This window comes from Galleria mellonella, unplaced genomic scaffold (genome assembly GCF_026898425.1).
Source record: "Galleria mellonella isolate WM207_F2 unplaced genomic scaffold, CSIRO_AGI_GalMel_v1 utg44, whole genome shotgun sequence".
Lineage (NCBI taxonomy): Eukaryota > Metazoa > Arthropoda > Insecta > Lepidoptera > Pyralidae > Galleria > Galleria mellonella.
The window spans coordinates 4,077,342-4,102,866 of NW_026442100.1; the positions used below are offsets into that span (position 1 = coordinate 4,077,342).

Sequence of the window (25,525 nt, forward strand, 5' to 3'; positions counted from 1 at the left end):
TTCTTAGGGTTAAAGTGAACAAGATTGCGTTCACCCCAGATCGAAACTTTATCGAGTGAAGTTTCGATTTCAGACACAAGTCTGTTCCGGAGCTCATCGGTATGTGCCCGCGAGATCTTTGCATGACCGGTGTATAATGCATCTCCTGTACTGTCGTCCGCATAACAATGAATATCACTGATCTGTAACATATCATTGATATGCAGAAGAAACAGTGTTGGAGATAGTACACAGCCTTGCGGGACACCAGCATTCACAGGTTTTAAGTCAGAGCATGCTCCGTCGACTACGACCTTAATGCTACGTTCCTTAAGAAAGCTGGCGACCCAACTGCACAATTATTTATTATAAATTACTATGTAAACTCATATCTGTCCTGTAATTTAAAAATAGAATAACCTTTTATTCGTTCGTTCGTTATTCGTCATTGAACTTAAAAAGTAAAATTGTGTTTTTGATTTCCGCGCATTGTTTGAGAAAATGGCTACGAAGCCTTGAAACTAATAAAAGGTTTTGTTTAAATTTCGAACTGGCTTGCAAATAGAAAGTTGTTTATTGAGGAAAAAAACAAAGGAACATTATGGCACCTGAAAAATTATTATTGTTCGTTATTCGTCATTGAACTTAAAAAGTAAAATTGTGTTTTTGATTTCCGCGCATTGTTTGAGAAAAGTACTATACAAGCCTTGACCACAACTAGACATTGATGGAGTTACGTATGTGTGCCTCGGCTACACCTCGGCCCACATTTGCACGGTCGTCCATCAATGCCTCAGTTGCTAGCCGCTGCAGTAATGTACTAATATATTAATATGTAAAGCAATAACTTTGTATCCCTTTTTACGAAAATTACGGTGTAGTATAAAAATTCGCACACTTATAACTTATATAGAGAAGGTGTACAGAATGCTAATACTGTTTTTTTAATTATGCATAAAATATACTTTATACATAATCAATAAAAAAAAAGATTACACACACTACCATGTACTTGACACATACACATGCATATACATTCCTTAGTTTATTGTTAAAGTCTATGGTCAAATTGAGAATAGGTTAATATTTTTTATCTTTAATATTATTTGTCTATAATCTTACTGGATGTCAAACATAACTATAAAAAATTTATTCCAGTATATGTATTGATTGAATTTCGACAACTTGGCGTCCACTAGTAATAATAATATCCCAATCATTTTGTCCATGAATGGTCTTATCCCAACCAGTCAGTCTGGAACAGCAACTCAGACGGTTGGGATTTCAGGGCAGCTCATTTTGGAGAAAGATGCAGAAAGCGGTGCTTTTGGATACTGCCCGCATAGTACGCCCATTTCTCTCCCCGAGTCCCTAACTCCCTTCTCCCCTCCTTGAGGGGAGATGTGAATGTTGTTTAAAAAAATTATTATTATAATGGTTTCGGTGACCACACTAAAGCTAAAAACTGGACAGAAGATGTTAATCGTCATTTCTAAATTAATTTAAGTCAAATGCGAATTATTTATTCGTTCGGCTATAGGTTCTCGAGCTCCATCTTAGACCACATCGTCACTTTACATCAGGTGAAGTCGTGATCAATTACAAGACCCATTAACAATAAAAAAAAAATCTTTTTTGCTATATATATATATATATATATATATATATATACATTCTCATTATAGTCACAGTAATTGTACAAATGTAAAATTATTTGATACGTTAGAAAATTTACATGAATCACTGTTAAGTTTCATACAGGTTCTTCTCTGATGATTTCTGTTTTAGCACCAACAAAATATAAGTAACTAAACTCGTGTGAAGTGAGCGTAATACTAAAGGCCTTACTCAAAGTGAAATGTTGAAGAAAACGTGCCTTAATGAATTCCATTAACTGTTGGGCGCCGAGTGAGAACCCAGGTGACACTGTTCGTACTTTGTAGACGGTGTTTCAGCCCATAAGTTTTATGTCTCGATAGAGTAAAGGACGTTCTTTGAAATTTATTGCGTCCGCATGTTGTATTTTTTCAATTGGATTTTTACTATCCATTTACGGTATTAGTAGGCCCTTAACGTTTCACTAAATGCCCTTTTCATATTTCATTAGTTGGTTACTACAAATTCTATTTTGTAGTTTTGTCTGTGTTAAAGTAACTGACATCCACTTTCTCCCACGCACAACCACTCGTTGGAATCAACTCCTTTGGAATCCTCTTATTAATACCATCATCACCATAACAGCCGTTAACTGTCCACTGCTGACAGACCAGACCTCTCCCTCGGGAGGTTTTGCTAGTAGTTGCCATATTTGTTAGGGAATTAGCAACCACAGTTAGGATTTAGTGACATTTTAGATTGGACGCTCATGCGTTATTAAATCCCCTTAGTTGCTTTTAACGATACCCACAGGAAAAGAAAGGGTGGCCCATTCTGTGTCGGGATCTCACGGCACTTCCATTTTCTTTCAATATAATACATTTGTTTTGAGTTTTAGGATATTTATTGGTCTTTTAAAGTGCTAAAAGTTAAGAAACATGTAAACAAAAAGTCCTGTACAGAAAAGTACATTAGCAGCGTACGAAGCCGGGTCGGGCCATTAGTATAAAACAAAACGGTACATTTCCTCAAATAAACTCCAGTTCCCGCTGTTCACAAGTCAAGTACTTAAAATTGACCTTTTAAAAGGCTACCAAATAAAGATATATTGCCTAAACCGTTTTACGGCCCAGCACTGTCCCTTCCCCATTGATCAGCGCTGTCACTTATAAATTCATTACGAAGGTGAAATACCCAGTCCCTTGGGAGTCTTCGTTTACTTTACAATTTACTAAAAGTTAATATTATATGTCACATCAATCTGAACTATTATAAATCTTACTAAACAAAGGAGAATGTATGAACTGAAAACAAAATCGACGACGCTTAAAATCCCATAGGAAAACACGCAGAAAACCAATATATTGTAGCTATAACGTGTTGCCATGTAAATTCATGGATTGTTATATTCAACAAGGTATTGTCTAAGGAGACTTTGTACAAAACTCGATTGCTTGGGTACCTCTGTCCCATTCGTGTTTCAACCGTGAAGCAGTTGTGTTTGCATGGCTGTGTTTCGGTTTGATGGATGGGATATGGCGTGAATTTACAGGGTACAGAGGAATAACACCTGAGTCCTCAGGAATGGCAACGCATGGGGGAGATCATGGGTAAAACAGTACATAAGTTATTTTTTATGCAACTTAGAATGGCAAACAGGCTGACGGCCCACCTGATAGAAAGTGGTAACCGTCGCCTATAGACATGAGCACGACATAACACAGTACCTACTGTTTATAACTACTTCTCTTCACTTAAAGGTTGCTTGGAAGAGATCGTTCAGCAATAAGTTTTTTTAATGTGAAAAATGAAACATTTCTCGTCATTGTTTGTATCTATTTATGTGTATTGTGTTTATAATAAGTTTACTATTGTAATCTTTTGGGGGACATAATAAAGAGTATCTATCTATCTATTAATATTATAAATGTGAGTTTATTTATTAGTTACCTTACAACATCATAACATCTCAACTAAACTCTATGAAATTTAATATATACGCACTACATAGAATGGAAAAAGATAGAGGTTATTTTTTACACCGATCAGTTAATATATCCCGGTTACGTGGTTAAATTTATATTTATTTATTTCTCACCACAAACATTTAAGAAGTTACTACCTACTATAACTTGAAGAGCATTTTAACAATATTATTTGTTGAAGCTGGTGACTGTACTAGGTGTTAAACCTGTATTACAGGTAAGCTATTAAATAACTAATATAATATTTTACTGTCCAGAGAGCAATAAAACACACACCGACAAACTATGAAATATTTAGTAGATAGTCTACATTGTAAATATTTATTTTATATAATTTAGACGACCGCGTACGGGCAAATGCAGTGTAGGATGACCCCCCACTAGATGGAGTGACGACCTGAAATGCATTGCAGGTAGTCAGTGGATGCAAGTGGCCGGACCGTTCTTTATGGCAGTCTATGGGAGAGGCTCATGTCCAGCAGTGGACGGATAATGACTGACATGATGATGATGATGATGATGATGATATAATTTAGAATGTAATGTAATGTAATGTAAAATCTTTATTGTACATAACTCAGATTAAAACTGGTAAATGATTTAATATACAATGGCGGACTTATCCCATAAAGGGATCTCTTACAGTCAATCTTTGAGAAGCTGAAAGAAAACTGTAGAATGTATAAGGGTAATAGAAGATTATATATAAGTATTTAGATTACAAAAAGAATCATCGAAGCTGACGAAAAATTGAGATTGTTGAATAATAATAAATATAATAAATGTAATAACACTCGCGACACAACTGTGGAATGCGCTTATTAATAAGAGCTCCTATCGAGTTGGGTATTCCCGAATTTAAAACTTGAGTAAAGACGTCAGAAATAAATACAAGAATGAATATATTAGGCAAAATACCTACACCTGAAGGATACAGAAGTCTTGATCCTACAGCGTACGGATGAATAACGTATTAAGCCTCCAAAACGGCAACGCAGTAACAGTATCAAAGGCGTAAACGACGTCACTACGATTCCTGCGATGCTGTCCATGTCCAAAGGTTATGTTTAGTACTTTCCATCAGCTGGGTCGTTAACTTTTTTAGTCATTCTAAGCTGAATAAAAAAATCCTGTTAATAGATATAATTATATTTATTAATAGGATTTTTTTGACAATGACTTCGTCGTCATTATTATTTATTTATTTATTTTTTGGAAAACGTACAGCTGAATTACAGTCAATACATAATCTAATTTATATCTATGTTAAGCCATGAATCGTTTTCACATTTGCGTAATGACACGATTGATCGGTTTTTATATATGCAAAATACATACATACACACACATACACACACACACACATATATATATATATATATATATATATATATATATATATATATATATATATATACATATACATATACACATATATACATACACACACACACATACATACATTAATGCATACATACACACATCTATAATATCGTTATATCTATATTATCGTCATCATCATCGTCATACCAATTGTTAACTGTCCACTGCTATACATATGCCCATTCCTTGGGGGTTTTTGTTAGTGGTAGCCACGCTTGGCAGGTTTTCAATCGCAGTTAGGTTTTGGTGATATTTTAAGAGGACGCTGCTGCTCATCATTCAACCGTTAAATTACCTTAGTCACCTCTTACGACACCCACGGGAAAGAAAGAGTAGAATAAATATAATTATACTTCATTCAATGAAATAATTATCAATTAATTATAATATATGAATTTAATAATTAATTCTAAATATAGAGTTGGCCTTTTATTCTAGATCTGCTTCCATTGTCTTTTTATAATAACAGTCGACAGTCGGTAACTACCGGGAATCGCCTTTTAATTTCCTCCTACGACGTACTAAAAAGCTATTTCACCGTAACAGGAAATCAAAATAAAGTCCACGAGAATAAAATGAGATTAGCGTCCTTACTGCATAATATTCATATATAAATGTGAAAGTGGTTTTGTTGGTTTATTGCCTCATAGTGCCTTAATGGCTTAACCAGTTACTATGTCCTCCAAAGGCAGCCAAAGGTTGACTGGAAGAGATCACTCTTAGCGATAAGGTCGCCCATTGTTTTCTCATTGTGATTATTTCTTGTAATTGTTTATATTTATAATAAGTTTACTATTGTAATCTTTTAGAGGAAACAATAAAGAGTATCTATCTATCTATCTATGTATGTTTAGTATACATATACACACGGAATGATGTTATCACTGAGTTTTATCCCTCAACATATAGATAAATATATGTGAATTATAATGTATATATTTTAACAGAGATTTAAAAGAATAACTATTGAGTTTCTTAAAATTCAGTAGATTAAAAAGAAATGATGATTTAAAAGTGCTTCTAAACATATCTATTTGAATTTTAATTTAGGGAAAGGTTATGCAACTTAGAATGGCAAACAAGCTGACGGCCCCCCTGATGGAAAGTGGTAACCGTCGCCTATAGACATGAGCAGTACCATGGACATAACAGAGTATACTGTTTCGCCCATGATACCCCCCATGCGTTGCCATTCCTGAGGACTCAGGTGTTATTCCTCTGTACCCAGTAAGTTCACGCCATATCCCACCCTTCAAGCCGAAACACAGCCATGCAAACACAACTGCTTCACGGTTGTAACACGAATGGGACAGAGGTACCCAAGCAATCGACTTTTGTACAAAGTCTCTCTCTGGTTAATTTATCGTTTGTTTATATTTTCATAAAGTTTTATTGAAATAGAGTACACTTATTATATTAGATTCTTATCCTAAGGATTATACCCAAAAGACGTGGAGTTGGCACAAATACTATTCAGAATTATGAAGTATCATATGTTACTTTAAAGTCATGGTGCATCAACGTTGATTATCGACTACAACCATTTTATTGAAATTACCAAATTGAAACGGAATTACATACTTTTTATGTCTAGAGGGAGACTTTGTACAAAAGTCGATTGCTTGGGTACCTCTGTCCCATTCGTGTTTCTAACGTGAAACAGTTATCTTTGCTTGGTTATGTTTCGGTTTGAAGAGTGGAATACGGCGTGAATTTACTGGGTACGGAGGAATAACACTTGAGTCCTCAGGAATGGCAACGCATGGGGGGTATAATGGGCGAAACAGTATACTCTGTTATGTCCATGGTGCTGCTCATGTCTATAGGCGACGGTTACCACTTTCCATCAGGTGGGCCGTCAGCTTGTGTGTCATTTTAAGTTGCATAAAAAAAAATAAAAGAGAGAAGAATAACTGAAGAAACAGAAGTGGATAGCAACTTTTTTATACTATCGAATAAAGATGAATATTAAAAAATAAACATATTCTCTGTATTGCCATAATTTTAATATATAAAAATCCAGCATCACGATATTCGATTCACGCTAAACCGATCAACCGATATTAATGATATTTTTTAAATGTCTATTCGTAGTTTCGATTTGAAAAATAGGCTATAGGAGTAGTTTTTTATCTGATAAGAAAAACGACAAAATGCCGAAAGCCGTGTTCTATTTGCCTATTTGTCTGTAAATATGTATTCTAACGCTTATAGATTTTTATAAAATGAACTGTAATCCTGAGATACAAGGCATTAAGTCCATTAACAGCATTATAGATTGCCAGGAAAGGCGGGACTCATAGTCTGTAGGACGTAACTTGTTTTTCCCTACAAAAAGCGAAGTTAAGCTTACTCGTATATGAATAGTTGTAGAAATATTGCATTCGCTTTGTGAGTTTCGACAAGCTTTGTCCTTTCGATTTCATGAACAAAGGCGCTAACAAAATGAATTCGAACAAAGACATCTTGTGTTAAATTAAAAGAAAGATATAGTTTATAAATATCACACTGGACTTTCATTATTACAAACGAGAGTTTCCTTCGCAATAAAAAATGAAAAATGTGCTTAAACTAACATATTTATTTATTTATTCATTAGTACAAATATGTGTACATGGCGGACTTAATGCTAAAAGCATTCTCTTCCAGTCAACCATAGGGAAGTGTCAGGATACTCGAATGCGGTACTACTAATTATTGATATACATACATACTAAAATTACATATATAAACGAATAAATATATATGAATAACAAATATACTTACACATATATGATATATACTATATTGTACACGAAATTGAGAATAATAAAGCATATATAAAGCACTTACTGCTCGGATAAAAATAAAAAGTGAGCGTGAACCCTTTTTTTGAAAGACGGTTTAGTCGGCTTGATTGATTTTTTATACCAATAAGCTAGTAAACAATCATAAAGTCCCTCTGATAGTAAACGGTTACTGTAGCCTATGGACGCCTGCAATTCTAGGGGTGTCACGTATGCAAAATAACTGGTCTCCTCCATAAGATTACAGTAGTAAAATTATTATAAATATAAACAATTACAAGAAAATAGTAATTTAAACAGTTTGACTGAAGGCACGAAATTGTTTTTGTTTTTTAAATACATATAAAGATATGCATACGTACAATAATGAATATTTACTAATACATACTTAAATAAATCCATATATGCATATAAATATACAAATATATAAATACATATACATAGAAATACATACATATACATGAATATTTATATATTTGTAATACATAAATATATAAATATTCATAAGTATATAGTAAGTCGTAATATTATAAACTAACCCAGCAATTTACTAGATATATCTCAGTGTATAAATAGATGGAATAAGACAATTAGGTACATCTAACTCCACAAAAAAGACTTCATATATATTCATATTTATTTATTTAATAACAATCTTACAATAGTATTTGAAATAAGTTACAATATTTTACAAAAAGAAAACGAAAATATAATGATATAATAAACAGCATCGTCAATAAAATTGTGGCAAAACAAATTATTTTTAATTAGAAACTAAACTATTGTACCATTTTGATAAAACTCCTATGGGACTAATTTGAAATTAAATCTTTACTACAGATAAAAAAGCAAATTTTTCAAGTCGGTTCAGAATTCAGAGGTAACAAAACAAACATAAACAAACTAGTCGAGCTTTCTCGGCCTAATTACACGTAAACCAAACCGGTAGTTATTACATTAAAACAAACATAAACAAAATAAATACGACCAAATTGAGAAGGCTCTTTTTTAAATCCAGTTAAATATTTGAATTTAGAACGCGGAATACGACAATTAAATTGAATGCCTCCTTTTTTGTAGTCAACTAAAATATTTAAATGTAGAACACGGAATACGTACTTATTAACGTACTTTTATAATACGAATAGAAACCAGAGGGAGATTTTCTACAAAAGTCAATTGCTTGGGTACCTCTGTCCCATTCGTGTTTCTACCGTGAAGCAGTTGTGTTAACATGACTGTGTTTCGGTTTAAAGGATGGGATATGACATGAATTTCCAGAGTACAGAGGAATAACACCTGAGTCCTCAGGAATGGCAACGCATGGGGGGTATCATGGGTGAAACAGTATACTCTGTTATGTCCATGGTACTGCTCATGTCTATAGGCGACGGTTACCACTTTCCATCAGGTGGACCGTCAGCTTGTTTGCCACTTTTTTTATACAACTTAGAATGGCAAACAATTGCCTTTCTAAGTTGTATAAAAAAAATCCTCATTAATAAAAAACTGACACGTCCAGTAACATTGGATTTGTATAATTCACAAAGAATTAATACGTTCCAAACTTTTCGTTGACTTGTGACGTTGTCATATTGAATTTCAATAAATTAATTCACTCAAACGATTTTACTGTCCGGCCTTGTCAATTGGAAAATTTGAGAGGGGATTTATTTTCAGGATTCATTCCACTGTCTTTTTGAATGGGCGTTTTTATATTCTATCGTGGCACGACACGGTTCGATTATGACGTCACAGTATGCCGTCTTTAAATCACTAGTTTATTCATCATCATCACCACATCATCATCGTTATCATCATGCTACCTACCTATCCGAATTATTTACTCGACGTCGGCGTAATATGTTTTTCTTTTCCATTCATTGCTACTTATAGACATTTTTTAATTTACTTTCATTCTAGCCATATCAACTGTCATACAGTCTTTTAATTGTTAGATTACTAGCTTTTACCTGCGGCTTCGTCGCAAATTTCATAGTGATTGATAAAGACGTTTAAAGCACTATAAAGCAACAAACAAACATACTCACCTTAATATTAATTGCTGTTTCATTTATATACGCAAAAGAACCAAAGTGTCACTTTTTGTAATTTATTTATTTTTATTATTTATTTATTTATTTTCATTTTCTCGGTGCTTGTTTTGCCTCTAGACTTTATAATTTTAATCCCACCCTTCAAACCAATACACATGCAAACACAACTGCTACACGGCAGAAATACAATTGGGACAGAGGTACCCATGTAGAAGTTTAAGTGTTATTTTTTTTTATACAACTTAGAATGGCAAACAAGCTGACGGCTCACCTGATGGAAAGTGGTAACCTTCGCCTATAGACATGAGCAGTACCATGGACATAACAGAGTAGTATACTGTTTCGCCCATGACGCCCCCCATGCGTTGCCATTCCTGAGGACTTAGTAATTTTTGTTTATACAGAATAAACAATTTAAATGCAACTTTAATTAAAATTATATTTAATGCAAATTAAATTAAAAGCAACTAAAATGCATATGTTTTAATATGTAAATTAAATATTGAATATTTGATTATCAAAAAGTTATTTGTAATTCTGAGAATAATAATTAATGGTGGATTTTAATATATTCTGTTGGTTTTGTTATTACAAATTATATTTTTCTACGAACGAAGTATTCATAGGAATCTAAAATATGAATAATTCGTAAACTTTATATTCGAGTTGAAGCCACGTTTACACTGTACGCGTTTTATCTAATAACCACAGTGTTAACAATATACAATGGTTATTTTTTATTGTTGAAAGTTTTACGAAACTACACACCAATCAGGTTTATGCTCGTGTCACGGCTACTCATGACTAAAGGTCCTGGAGGGTACCAAAACTAGTCGAGTTTTGTCGACTGAAATATATGAATATAAGTTAATTTGGTTGCTATTATATAAAAACCACTACCATCACCATAATAGTCTAACAGGTTTTAACACCTTTGATAGCGATAGCGGTGATACGATCATCGATGATATCTCAGATAGTATCATCTGATCTATCTGAGATATCATCACTGCTGGACATAAGTCTCCCCATTGGGGGGTTTGGCCAATAGTTGCCATTGTTGACAGGCGGATTAGCAACCGCAGTTAAGCTAAATTTTTTAAGAGAGATATTGCTGTCTATCCCTCTCCCTTCCTTAGCCGCCTCTTACGCCACCCACGGGATAGGACGGGATGGCTCATTGTATGCCGGGACCACACAGTCGGTATATTAAAACCAGTGGCTTCAAATTCTGTCCAGACATGTTCGTTAGATGTCTGGTGAAAAAGTTTTTCAACTGTGATCACAACGATGTCTGTCCTTTTATGATCAGTTTTGGATAGCATCTCACTTGAAGAATTAAACTCACTTGAAAAATTCAAATTCTTTTATACAACATTATGCAAATAAGAGTTGTTGTTTTTAATGGATGATAATGAAATAGTAACCCTACCTGCGCTATCGGTATGCACTGGCAGGGAGATAGATAATTTATTTACATTACAGCACACAAATTACAATAAAAACATACATATAATACACAGTTAAAGAGATAAAAGAACTAAAACAAAAAAGCAATAAAAAAATATATAAAGAAAAATATATAAAATAACAATTTCCTTTTTTTCCCTTCATGCGTGTGCTCTAGTAACACAAAATGGTCACAACTCAGTTTATTGCTTCGCCCTCAAAAGAGCAAAACACTGATATTCTGCTGTGGCCAAGAGTCAGTCGCGAAATTCCTTATTAAAAATAATAATAAACAGAAATATTAATAAAACGCATTGTGTGTGTCCATTACATTTGCTTCCATTTGATATTAATACTTTAATAAATAAATAAATAACAAATACCATTAGATGAGAGATAGATGAAGATGAAAGCAGGTCCATTGGTCGTGACTAATTCAACAATAAATTAATGACGATAGCTTCAGGAGGAACTAGTAGTAGGTCGACCTGATAGTGTATATTAATAGCAATAGGATTGCTAATCCCCATTACCCAAAACCCCTTCACCCCCCGTAACTGTAGAGTTATATTAAAAGAGTGATTTCTCGCTCTTCAACTACTTGCTTCTTCAATTTATAATCGTACTTTATACATTCTACGGCCAATATTTTCTTACTTGAAACAGTCAAACACTACCTGATAGGGTGTATTCCTAGTAATGGATCAGTTAGACCTCATTATTAACAATTCCTTTTCCCCTTGTATGAACAAGTTGGTCCGTTTTTCTCGAGACACTATCTATATAATCTAAGTATTAGATATGGTAAATAAAACGATTATTCTTATTATTAGAATTAATCGACTTAATTACTCTATTACTTCGATTAGATATAGTAAATAAATCGATTATTACTATTAGAGATTACCGATTTATTTTCTCGATTTTTTTCTTTACTCAGATAATAGTAAATAAATCGATTATTACTATTAGAGATTACCGATTTATTTTCTCGATTTTTTTCTTTACTCAGATAATAGTAAATAAATCGATTATTCTTATTATTAGAGATAATTCATTTATTTACTCGATATTTTTTTCTTTACTCAGATTAGATGTAGTAAATAAATCGATAATTATTACTATTAGAGATAATAGACTTATTTACTCGAGTTTTTCTTCACTTCGATTAGGTATCGAAAATAAATCGATTATTATTATAATTATTTAGTAAGTATATCACGCGTCATATGTTCCCCTCAATTGTTGTGTGTTGAATGGCTTCACGAAGCCAGATATACCGCGTAATATAATATGGCTCTTGTTGTTTGCCTTCATTCACTCATTTCATGCGTGGTTCCGTATCAAATGTTGGCATCTGTAGACGTCTACAATAACAGTATCGATATTGTCATTTATAAATTAACATGTTTGAGTACTTAAACTTAAATCTTTTAATGGATGATAACGGAATGGTAACCCCGCCTGCACTAACGGATGATAAGTGAGAATGAAACCAGTTGGCTCATCGTCAGGAATTCAACAAGAATCAATCATAAAGGTTTCCAGGGGAAACCGCGTGAATGTCAACCTGGTAGGATATTTTTTTATGTAACTTAGAATGGTAAACAAAATTATCTAGATTGGCAACTGCATTTTCTATTTTGGTGATGTTTTAAAAGGGACGCTGGTGCCCATCCTTCCACCACAAGCTTTCTTAGTCGCCTCTTACGACACCCACGGGAAAGGAAGGGGTGGCATATTCTATCCGGGGCCTACACGATTACTGCAAAGGTTTATAGTAGTTAAGGGATTGTTTTATAGCCTTAATTTATCTTTTTACCAGGAATTGGAGGCCTCCGAGCTATAGAACTGCGGATATCACCACCAGTGGTCCAGCGGGGCTCAGACGCGACGTTGGCGTGTTTGTACCAGCTCACAGACGCGCCTTTATACTCTGTCAAGTGGTATAGAGGGCGCCACGAGTTCTACCGGTACTCGCCAACCGAAACGCCAGCTACCAAGATCTTCCCGTTCGCCGGAATCAATGTGGACGTAAGTAAATTATACTGTGATTTTAATTTTTTACTGAAACTATAGTCTGCACATTGTAGTATGACGAGAATGACAACAGGGATTACGATTGCTTACTGTAAGTTAACTGTAAACTTGTGAGTCAATTTCAAACTTTCTAACGATCCAGTTAGTTAAATAATTATGTAATATATTATCTATTATACAATATCATTTCAGCGAGTCTTTTCACCTCTTGATACGACACGACACTAACTCCTTCCTTGATCTGCCTGATGTAATTATGCCTTGGTATCCCTCTTCCCCTCTTTCCTTCTACCGTACCTTCTATTATAATATTCATTAGTTCATATTCGTTGTGTCGTATCAAGTGTCCCAATATTTTCCCCCTTCTGTCTTGCCGTAATTTGTTACATGAAACACGTTTGATTTCAAAACCATTTTAAACTAACCCTTTGGGAACAGAGTCCTGAGTAAGTAGTATATAAACTATAAATAGTTATGGTTAATTATGAATAGTTCTCCAAAGGGAGACTTTATATAAAAGTCGTTTGTTTGGGTACCTCTGTCCCACTCATGTTTCTGCTGTAAAACATCTTTTTTAATGGACTGGCAACCCTGCCCGTACTAACGGTATACACTGGCTGGGCACCAGCGAGGGATGACAAGTGAGAATGAAAAGGCAAGTCAGTTAGTCCATCGTGATGAATACACCTGGGATTCAGCATGATGGTTTCCAGGGGTGGCATGTGGAGGTTGACCTAACAAGATATATTGCTAGCAATGGGACTGGTAGTCCGCATTACTAAGAATCCCTTCCCGCAGCCTTGAAACAACTGTGCTTACGTGGTTGTGTTTTAGTTTAATAGGTGGGATATCACCAGTGAAATTATAGGCATAATACCATAGTACTCAGGAATTGCAACCCGTGTAAGATATTACGGACGTCACAGTATACTTTGTGATGTTTATGGTACTGCTCGTGTCTAAAAGCGCCGTGTACCGCTTTCCATCAAATGACATACCATATTATACATATACAAATTATACTCATATATAGAAACTTCTTATACTAGGCCACTTATATAATAATCTAAAAGCAGTCAAGAAGCACTGCATGTAACTAAAACACTCCATGTATAAAAGTTACGAGGGAACACGTGGCGCATACATTTGTACATAACTCAGTGGGCCCCAATGAATTTTCCGCATACGAAATACAAATGGGGCAAAGTTTAGCAAGCTGACTGTGATTTGTCTCCAAGGGACTGTCAGGGCCCGCGTCATATAAATACACGTAAGGCTGACATCCACTGATAACGCTAGCTGACGAATGATTTAACATTTTAACAGACTTTTCAAATAGAATGGAAGTTCTCAATTTGACTTTATTGAACGTCTGTGCTGTATGTATATATCTCAAATATAGATAGATAGATAGATACTCTTTATTGTTTCTTTCAAAAGATTACAATAGTAAACTTATTATAGATACGAACAATTACAAGAAATGATACATATATACATACACACACATACACACACATTCACACACATACGCAGGCACGCACGCACTCATAAGCAAGCACACACGTACATACGTGTTTATAAACACCAACACAAATACATGACAACTTATGAATACATACCTACTTACATATACATAAAACACAAAGTTATAATTTTTTTACATATCTGAAGAAATATGTATGTTTACTAGACAAATAAAGAAATTAAAATGAAGATGACAACTTGCTCAGATAAAAATCCTTAATTTTGTTTCGAAATATATGTTTTGATAAAACCTCTACCTTGTTCAAGTCGATTAAAAAACATAATTGTTAAATTTTAATTATAAACTTTAACTATAGCAATCTAACTATATATATATGTACAGTTTATCACTAAAAGGTCAATTAAACCTAATATATCAATTACCCTTGTTGCTTAATTGCTTATTCATGAATATCGTCCCGCTAAATAACTGATGAAGTGCTGTATCTCCCTTCTATGAATCTAATATTAACATGATAAGAACATTGTAATTAATTTTCTGCTTGCTCCTATAAATATATAATTAATAGGCAATTGCGGCTTGCTTAATATTCATGACCGCTGACTTATGTTCGACGGAGTTGATGAATGTGTTTCAGTATTTATGTTAGCTATGATTAGTGGGGTGTATAATAGCATTAATAGCTAAATTGCCAATCTTAAGTTCAAATATTATGCAAGTTAATTAGAATTTATATTAAAATATGTAAATTATTTTACAACAATTGAGTGATTAAAAAGTTTAATGTTCATATCCGCTTAATTATGTTTGACGGAGCTAAAGAATATATTTTTGTATGTATATTAGCAATGCTTAGTGGGGCATGTTAATAGCTGAATTGGCAATCCTGAGTTCAAATTTTAAGCAAGTTAATTAAAATTTGAATATTATTTTGCAATAATTGATTGATTAAAATAAATTCTTAACGTCCAAATCCGCTCAGTTATGTTCGACGAAGCTGATGACTGTTTCAGTTTATACACACATATATTAGCTATGTATACATATAGTACATACATATATCAGTGGGGCGTATAATAGCATTAATAGCTAAATTGCCAATCTTGTGTTCAAATCCTATGCAAGTTACTAATTAACTTGCATAAGATTTGATTTATATTAAAATATGAAATTAGCTTACAATAATTGTTTGATTGATTTTTTTTTAATATTCATGTCCGCTCACTTCTTTACTGCGAAGCTGATGAATGTGTTTAAGTACGCATGTTAGCTGTGCTTAGTGGGGTGTATAATAACTAAATATTAGTAATTTTAAATTCAAATATTACATTAAATAATCAAAATTATCATTAAAATATGGAAATTATTTTCTAATAATTGTCGAGTAATTGAAAAAAAAAACTGTTAAGATGGTTTAAACAATATTTTTTTATAAAATTTACTTAAATTGTACAGTTTCAGAGATTAGCTTGAACTAACATGTTGGTATAAGAATTTTATATATTAATATTAGCAACGCAAATAAAAAAAAAAACTACTTCAATCATGATAAAAAGATTTTAAATAAAGAGTAAAAAATACAGTTGATTTGAAAAAATATATGTTTTATAAAGTCGTTCAAATAGCCGGTATGATAAAATCCGTAACCAACAAGTATTAGTATACAGGATAAAGCAGAAATACCAATATGTACTCGTAAAATTAAGGCTCTATCTATGTTACAGAATATAGATTTCAAAAATATAATTTTTCAACTCATATTTCTTTAGTGAAAATGTTCAATATCCCCGATGAAACACTCTTTTCAGTTGCTAACGATTTCCATTCTACACTGTAAGAATTACGTTGGTATTTCATAAATTGACCTCCTTTGCTTATATTTCTATAAATTATTATTGCATTTTAGTATTCTCTGAAAATCGTTTATGCTATTTATTTATTTATTTACTGTTTTTTTGTACAATTTATAAAAATAATAAATGTAGTAAATTTTAATAAGATTTAACAGCATCTTCTATCCATAAGAACATATTTTATTTATTAGTATATGTAGGTATATAATTATGTCAATTTATGTAAATGTATGTGTATATGTGTGTATATTGTGAGAGTGCGCGCGTGTACGCGAACGTTCGCGCGCTTGTGTGTGTGTGTGTGTGCGTGCATGCGTGCGTGCGTGAGTACGAGAGTGCCAGCGTGCGTGCGTGCGTGCGTGACTGCGTGCGTGCGTGCGAGTGTGCATGCGTACGTGCATGCGTATGTGCATGCGTGCGAGCATGCTTGCGTGCGAGCGAACGTGTGTGTGTGTATGTGTGTATAAAATTAAATATGATGTAATTAATTATATATAAATTTCAATTTGTCATTAGACATTAGACTATGACAAAACTATCTTTTAGTCACAGTATTGTACACCACTCTACCCATTAACATTAATGTTCTTTTCCACTTTGGATTTGCTGTAAGAATTTTTTTGTAGAATTAAGCTCGCCTTTGTACATTTGCTCATGTTTGTCATATTTTTAAGTATTATTAGTGTACACAATTATGTAAATATAAATAAATAAATAATAAAAATAAATACAAAAGATGGTCTTACCGCTAAGTAGTCTATTACAAACAATCTATGGGTGGAGGACATTGAGACAAAAGACAATATCCATATCATCCGCACGGTGGATGCGGATAGGTAAAATACTCAGTTATGAGTTAGACAGTGACAAACTTTGCGGAACTTTGGGAACGTAATATCTTGCGAAAGTGGCATTTAATGAAAAATTTTCCTCCGGCGCCATCTCATCCGGTAGGATATTCTGAAAATGTCATTTTCATCTAAAAGTCAGACATGTGGGAAGGTCCCCCAGAAGTACTATCTCAATTCAATAGTTCAAGCCAATAGTTTAGTTATTATATAGATAGATAGATACTCTTTATTGTTTCCTCCAAAATATTACAATAGTAAACTTATTATAAATATAAACAATTACAAGAAATAATCACAATGAGAAAACAATGGACGTCCTTATCGCTAAAAGCGATCTCTTCCAGGCAACCATTGGATGGAGAGGAGTAATTATAAACAGTTTGATCGGAGGCACGATGAAATTAAATTATTTCTTAATATACAGATATGATACATGTAATAATGTAAAATATATATCCCTACTCATTATATACATAAACATACATACATATATACATATACACATGTACATACATACATGCATATAAACATCTACACAGATACATAAAAATATATAAATATTGCTTACATAAAACACTAAGTTGTAATTTTTTTAGATATCTGAAGAAATAAGTATGCTAATCAGACAAACGAACAAATTAAGAAGATGGCAACTTGCTCGAATAAAAATCCTTAACTTTCATTTTAAATCTCGGCAGACATTTCAAATCAATAGTTTAGTTTATATATCAAAATTAGTCATTTTGATCTAAAAACTAATTTACTGAACAGATTTTGATAAAAAATTTACAAGACTTATCTATACTCGTAAATATATCCTCTCAAATAAAAAAAAAACTTTTTAAGTCGGTTTGCAACTGAACACGTGACAAGGTACTGAAAAAAATAAGGCCGAATTGAAAACCTCCTTTTTGAAGTCAGTTAAAGATTAATTTAGTTATGAGTCTTACCAATTCTGTATCTTTTTAATGCATGTAAATATTTTTTTTTAAACAACACGTTAAGATACATTGTGTGCGTAAATATATAAAACATTAGATAAAAATAATTAGATAAATTACATTAGATAAATAGATTAGATAAAGCTAATTTAACAATTACCTGGCAAAAAGTCGACCCGTTTTTGATACCCGATGCTCTATCTATATAATCCAAGACTGTATGGTTTACTACATCACAGTATGTTATAGCGTTCGCATTTAACTGATCCACGATCCCAACACTTGATTTTCATACACTCGTGTAAAATTTTCCTCACTGAATAATATTATGTAGGCTCGAATATGACTTAGAAAAATCTTCACTGACAAGTGAAATGTTGACAATAACTCTTGAGAATTTGCGAGGAATGTGATTTTCGCTTTTTTCGTATGATTTGAACTAACAAATAAGTTGATGGCCCACCTTATAGAAAGTAGCAACTGTCGCCTATAGACGTGAACAGTAATATGTAGGTCACAAAATATACTGTGACGCCCATGATCTCATGTGTTGCGATTTCTGAGGACTGTAGTATTGTGGCACTCTAATTTTATTATATATATATATATATATATATATATATATATATATATATATATATATATATATATATATATATATATATATATATATATATATATATATATATATAAGACTAATACTATGCTTTTTTGATATAAAAAAAAAATTTAAATCGGTTTAAAACTGACGGACTTATAAAGTAATAAACATAAAGAAAAATACAATACGAGAATCTCACTTCATTTTGAAGTCGATTGAAAATGGCAAATATACCTACTCATATTTTTATAATACACATAAACGGTAATCACTAATAGCTCTGATTTGAAAAGTAACATAAAATACTTCGTTCATGTGTATTTGAATGCTTTCTGGAAACTTCGAGCAACAGAACAAAGGAAACATTCAAAAGGAAAGTTTTATTATTAAGAAAATACGAACAAAATATAATGACATCTCTTGTTAGTCTGTTATACTGTATCTATATATATATATATATATATATGTAAAGCCATGTAGGTCGCGGCATAGAATGGACCACCCTTTCTTTCCCGTGGGTGTCGTAGGAGGCGACTAAGGGAGCTTAAAGTGGAGGAATGGGCAGCAGCGTCTCTTTTAAAACATTACTAAAAGCTAAACTGTAGATGTCAATCAGCCAGCTAGGGGGGAAAGGGATTGTTAGTAATGGAGACTGAGAATCCCATTGCTAGCAATATACCCAACCAGGTCGACCTGCTCGCGGTTCTCCTTGGAAACTATCATGGATAATTCCTGATAAATTCATCATGATGGGCTAACTGGTCTGTTTTCATTCTCATCGATCACCTTTCACTGGTGCTCCGCCAACGAATCCCGTTAGCGCAGGTGGGGTTACCATACCATTTTCACCCACCAAAAAAAAAAAACCAGCCGGCTAATGTGGCAATTACTGGCCTAACTCCCCTTATGGGGGAGATTGTGTTTAGCAGTGGACAGCTAACAGATAGATAATTTATTTGGATTACTAGCGACCTGCCCTGGCTTCGCACGAGTGCACATTATACCACATCACATTAGAAACCTCTAAAATTATCAATGTTTCTCTACTGTATTATGCATGTATTATACCTATAAACCTTCGTTTTAATTCACTCTATCTATTAAAAAAAAAACTGCTTCATAATTCGTTGTGTAGTTTTAAAGATTTAAGCCATTATGTTAAAAATTTAAGCATAGGGACGGACAGACAGCGACAGCGTTATATTACGTTTTATACTATGTAGTGATAGCGACTTACAGCACACAAATAACAATACAAACATACACATAATACAGACATAAAAACAAAAAAACAACAAAAACAAAGCAAAATATATAAAACAACAATTTCCTTCTTTCATACGTGTGCCACAGTAACACAAAATGGTAACAACTCAGTTTATTGCTTTGCCCTCAAAAGAGCAAAATACTGATGTTCTGTTGTGGCCAAGAGCCAGTCACTATGTAAATTTTTAATTTCCATGAAAACAAACAAACATCTTTGCTTATTTTGTAAGTGGGAAAGAAAATTTTTGCTTCCTTATAGCACCTTAACTACTTTTGAATTAATTAATTTGATATACATGTAGTATATGGGATGGATAAGGATCCCGGTTTGTTTCAGATTGGTCCCATAGAAATTTTATCAATATCGGTTCAGTATTTTATGGAAATAGGCATTAAATGTCATAATAAGAATACCGAAGAATATTTTAGATATACCTTTTAATAAATTTAAAACTGTTATTAAAAAACATTTATTGAACAAAGCCTATTACACACTAAACGATTGAATGACAAATGTGAATGGTGTTAGTCGATCATGCATGGACTTTTTAACGACCATGTAATTTTAGACACAGTCATAAATATTTTATATAAATTTATATAATATTTTATATAAATATACATGTACTTATAATAAATGTATATGTTAACAGAGATATAAAAGAGTAACTGTTTAGTTTCTTACGAGCTCTTCTCAACAGATAATAACCTTCCGAACCCTGCAGTAGATTTAAAAAATGACGATATAAAAGTGCTTGTAAACAAGTCAAATAGAATAAAAATGATTTTAGCGTGAATTTACTAGGTACAGAGGAATAACACCTGAGTCCACAGGAATGGCAACGCATGGGGGGGTTTCATGGACAAAACATTATACTCTGTTATGTCCACGATACTGCTCATCTCTATAGGCGACGGTTACCACTTTCTATCAGGTGGGCCGTCAGCCTGTTTGCCATTCTAATTGTATAAAAAAAAATATTTAAATTTGAAACTTTTAAATTTAGTACTTTTAAAATAAAAAGTAAATTAAATTAACTGGTTTTACCACAATTGACATTTTTTTTATGAAACACAATCTTTAGTTATAGTTTATTTGTATAAAATCGTATAATCATTCATTTTAGTAATATAATAAAATTGTAACTAGACGATGTCTGTACATGATATAATAATATCGTCCTGCACTGCATTTGCCCATGCAGGGTCGCCACTCTTGTTTGACACACAGAACTTTTCTTCCCTATCAGTTGTTGGTTCTTCAAAGCTATAAATAGTTATTTATAAACTATTTATATATATATTATAGTGTAAAATTACTCAATTTCTTTTATCTGTCCGTTTTGTTTAATCTACATCCCTTTGTTACACTACAATTGAATAATAAATAATAAATAGCTAACAAATAATTTATTAAGGGAATAGAAATTTATTCACACAGAATTTGAAACAATTGTATACGACCAAAAACCCAAAAGGGTCTTTTGTTTTTGTTGCTTGGTATTGACAGTCGCTTTGAGGGAATAACCACATTGTTCTTAATTCAAAATAATGTCTAACTGTATTTATTTGTTTACTATTACATAGAAAAAAAATATTTAATCTATACTATGCTTTATTATCTATGTCATCATTATATACAATGGACTATAAGGGAGTGACAGTTTACGAGGCTCTCACGCCATTGTTGCTTGTCAATTGTTTTATTTATTTTTTCTTGTCTTTCGTCAAACTGCCATATTTTTTTGTACATTGTCTATAATAATAAATTGTTTTTTATCATCGACATCATCATATTAACCGTTTATTGCTCATTGCTGAACAAAGACCTCCTTCCATTGGGGAGTTTTGCCAATAATTGTCACATTTGGCAGACGGGGAAGCAACCGCAGTTAGGCTTTGGTAATATTTAAATAGGGACGCTGCTCAACCCTTAATTTGCCTCAGTCGCTTTTTATAACACTTGGAAAAAAAATGTACAACCCATTCTATGCCGGGACCACACGGCGATTTTATAATAATAAATGATCCTCAATTGATTATTTTTGGCGTTACATATATATTATGTATAAATTGTTAGAAAGAAAAAAACTATATTAAAGAGAGTAGGGCGAACAAATCTGTCTGTAATAGACAACTTTAAAATTTAATTTTCGAAATTAAATTAAAAAAAAAACTACGTCTACCTACGCTTATTTAGAAACATAAAATTATTTTCAAGTAATAATAATTATGTAAAAGTGATTTATTTTTATGCGAGTGAATTTTTTATTTAAATATATTCGAACATAACTCAGATTTTAATTTCCTGTTTGATATACATTTTTGTATGCTATGAGAGAATATATGAATTTTGGCTTGACTCGAGTAATTCAAAGAATTTCGCGATATTACCCTTTACCAAATTATTCCATTCTCCTCCCGTGCAAGAGAACGTCGGATGTTATCTATCCATTTGGGCAAACATATTTGAGAGTTTTTGTTCAGGGTTCAGCCATATTATTGTGTTCAGGACAGTTCGTAACAAAAAACTCGTTGTCAAACATAATGAAATTCTACGCCGACCTCTAACGGAATTTATAAATTTAATCAATGTATCTGATCAATTATCAAGCATTTTATATACGTTAAATGTACATTAATATTAAAAAGAGATGATTTTTTTTTTGTTTGTTCGTAATGAATAAACTCAAAAACTACTCAATTGATTTTGAAAATTCTCTCACCTATATAAAGTGACGATATATGTTATTTAAAAAAAAAAAGATTAAAGGTGTCAAAAATTTGCTTATTAAAGCTAGATCGCTAGTAAATATATAAATATGCTTTAAATAGAGACATGCAATTATTAAAGAAATAAGCTACGATAATCGTTTACCATCCACATGATTTATTTACGACAATAGTAGGTAGTTCCTCTTCTCTTTTTACCAGAGGGAGACTTTGTATCAGGTAGTTTCCTCTTTTTATCAAAGGGAGACAACTGCTACACGGTTGAAACACGAATGGGACAGAGGTACCCAAGCAATCGACTTTTGTACAAAGTCTCTCTGGTAGTTAACCTAGATACTAGATAACCACTAGGTAATAACAAAAAGTGTTTGTTGCCAGTGCTGGTGAATTGTATGCATTCTTTGCTCAAATCTCACACATTAACATGGTGGAATCTAATAATAGCCTACCCGCGCTTTTAAACAACGCAGAGTGGTATAATACAAAATATTACAAAGTGGGGTAACGAGCAGAAATTTTCTCGTATGACTTCGAGACGAGAAGTGATGTAGGAAGTTTTGTGAATCAAGGAATTCAGTTTCCCGGTATTTGTTACATACTTGTTCTAGTGCTTTTAAAAGAATTATATTGTTTTTTTTTCTTTTATTTTATTGATACTGCGTACGGAATCTTTTTTCTACTTTTAAAATTTTTATGAACTTTTATCATCGAATTATTATGGAACGCTGATATTTTTTTTTTATTTTTCAACCCATACACAATTGAAAGCAAATTATCAAGATTTAAATCTGCATTTAATATTTTACTCTAAGATTTTACTCCACCAAAAAAGAACATGAAAAATTTAATATTGATTACTGAAGTGAGAAAAAATACGCGATTCGTAAATCGTGATTTATAACTATTTCAATATTCTTATTTTAAAATTAAAGTACTGATACCTAAACGGCGATAACTATTCATAGACTTTTTTAAATTTTCAAATTCGGAACATAGATTCACATGGGCAAAGTCGTGGAAAACAATTAATACATACTAAATTAAATTAACGAGCTTCATCTTTGTGAAATTGAAACAATCTGCGACGGGTAACGGATTCCTCTATTCGATTAATCATTCGAATTATTATAAACAATATTTACCTGTCTCCCTTTTGGATTAATTAAATTTCTCGTATTGTGTTCGCTCCTTCAGATTTGGTCCAAGCAAATAGTAATTTAGAGGTGACAACGAACATTAGATCTGAAATTATTCATTCGGTGATTTAATAATAATTGATTGTGGTTTTATACATTACTTAATAGTCGAGGGATGGGCAGCAGCGTCCCTCTTAAAACGCCTCACCAAAAGTCTACGATTGTCAATACGCCTTCCAAGCATGGTTATTGGTAAAATCTCCCGTTATAAGGGAGGCCTATGATACCAGCCATCCAAAGGCATTAATGGCAAAGACCCTGAGGTAGTCATGATTCCGGAGCAAAGCAGTTCGTCTTGAAGACCCTATCTGAAATCTCCTGAAGGAAGGGTTAGGAAAAAATGCTCTTTGGATTCAAATTCCAGCAGCAGTATTTTCGAATCAATATGATATCGTAGCCTTCAAGAAAAGAGCATATTCCTTTTTAAAAGGCCGGCAGCACACCTGCAATGCCGTTGGTGTTGTGGGTGATTATGAGCGGCGGTAGTCACTTACCATCAGGTGAGCCGCATGCTCGTTTGCCCCCTGTGTTGTAAACAAAAAGATGATTTACATAAATTTTATATAAAGGTCACTAAAATGGCTTTTTGGACAATGACTTTACGTGCTAACTGACCTGCCTTTTCATTCTCACCTAACAACCCTCACTAGTGCACAGCTAGTTTATAGCGGGGTTACCATTTTCTTATCGTCCATTTAATAATTTAATTTCATTCAATTTTTTTATGTTCATTACCTCAAAACTTTGTCATTTACAAACAGATTTGAAAAGTTTTTTTTTTATCTGAAAATATATACTTTCAGATTGGTCCCACAGAAATTTTTCATCAATATCGGTTTAGTAGTTTAGTTTTTAATCCAAAATAACTAGTTCTACTAGGATTGAAGGCAATGTTCCAAGTATGAAACAAAATCTTAAATAATTATATGATCCCAACAATAATTTGAAAATTTAGCAGTTACCTTCAAAAGAGTAATAAATTTTTATTCACCATATAAATAAATGTAATTTCAAAAACATGACTATAATTAAAAATATTTGGTATTTGTAATAATAGCTACTTCATTAGATTATCTGTGGATATTACAAAAAAAGTCACTCAATATAATTTGAGGACTAAAAACACAAAAGAACTTGCAAATAAAATAAATACCTCTATTGACGACTGAATAAAAAAAAAATATTTCACTAATTCCACAGACGCAAAATAGGTAATTGATGGCCGTACAGACACAGCGGATTATACAGGTTTTGTCTTTTGTTGGCTACAAATTGAATAATGCGAATTTCAAGTAATCCGCTTTTGGTGTCTAAAAAAAG

The 25,525-nt window shown here is 32.7% G+C and overlaps 1 protein-coding gene across 1 annotated transcript in view; it reads left to right on the plus strand.

The window, feature by feature from the left end:
• Window positions 1-25,525, plus strand: part of LOC113510262 (uncharacterized) — a 136,963-nt gene that overhangs the window by 82,158 nt on the left and 29,280 nt on the right. The window contains exon 4 of the mRNA XM_031907402.2: window positions 13,061-13,269. Coding sequence (XP_031763262.2) covers window positions 13,061-13,269 — 209 coding nt within the window. The remainder of the gene's footprint in view (window positions 1-13,060; window positions 13,270-25,525) is intronic.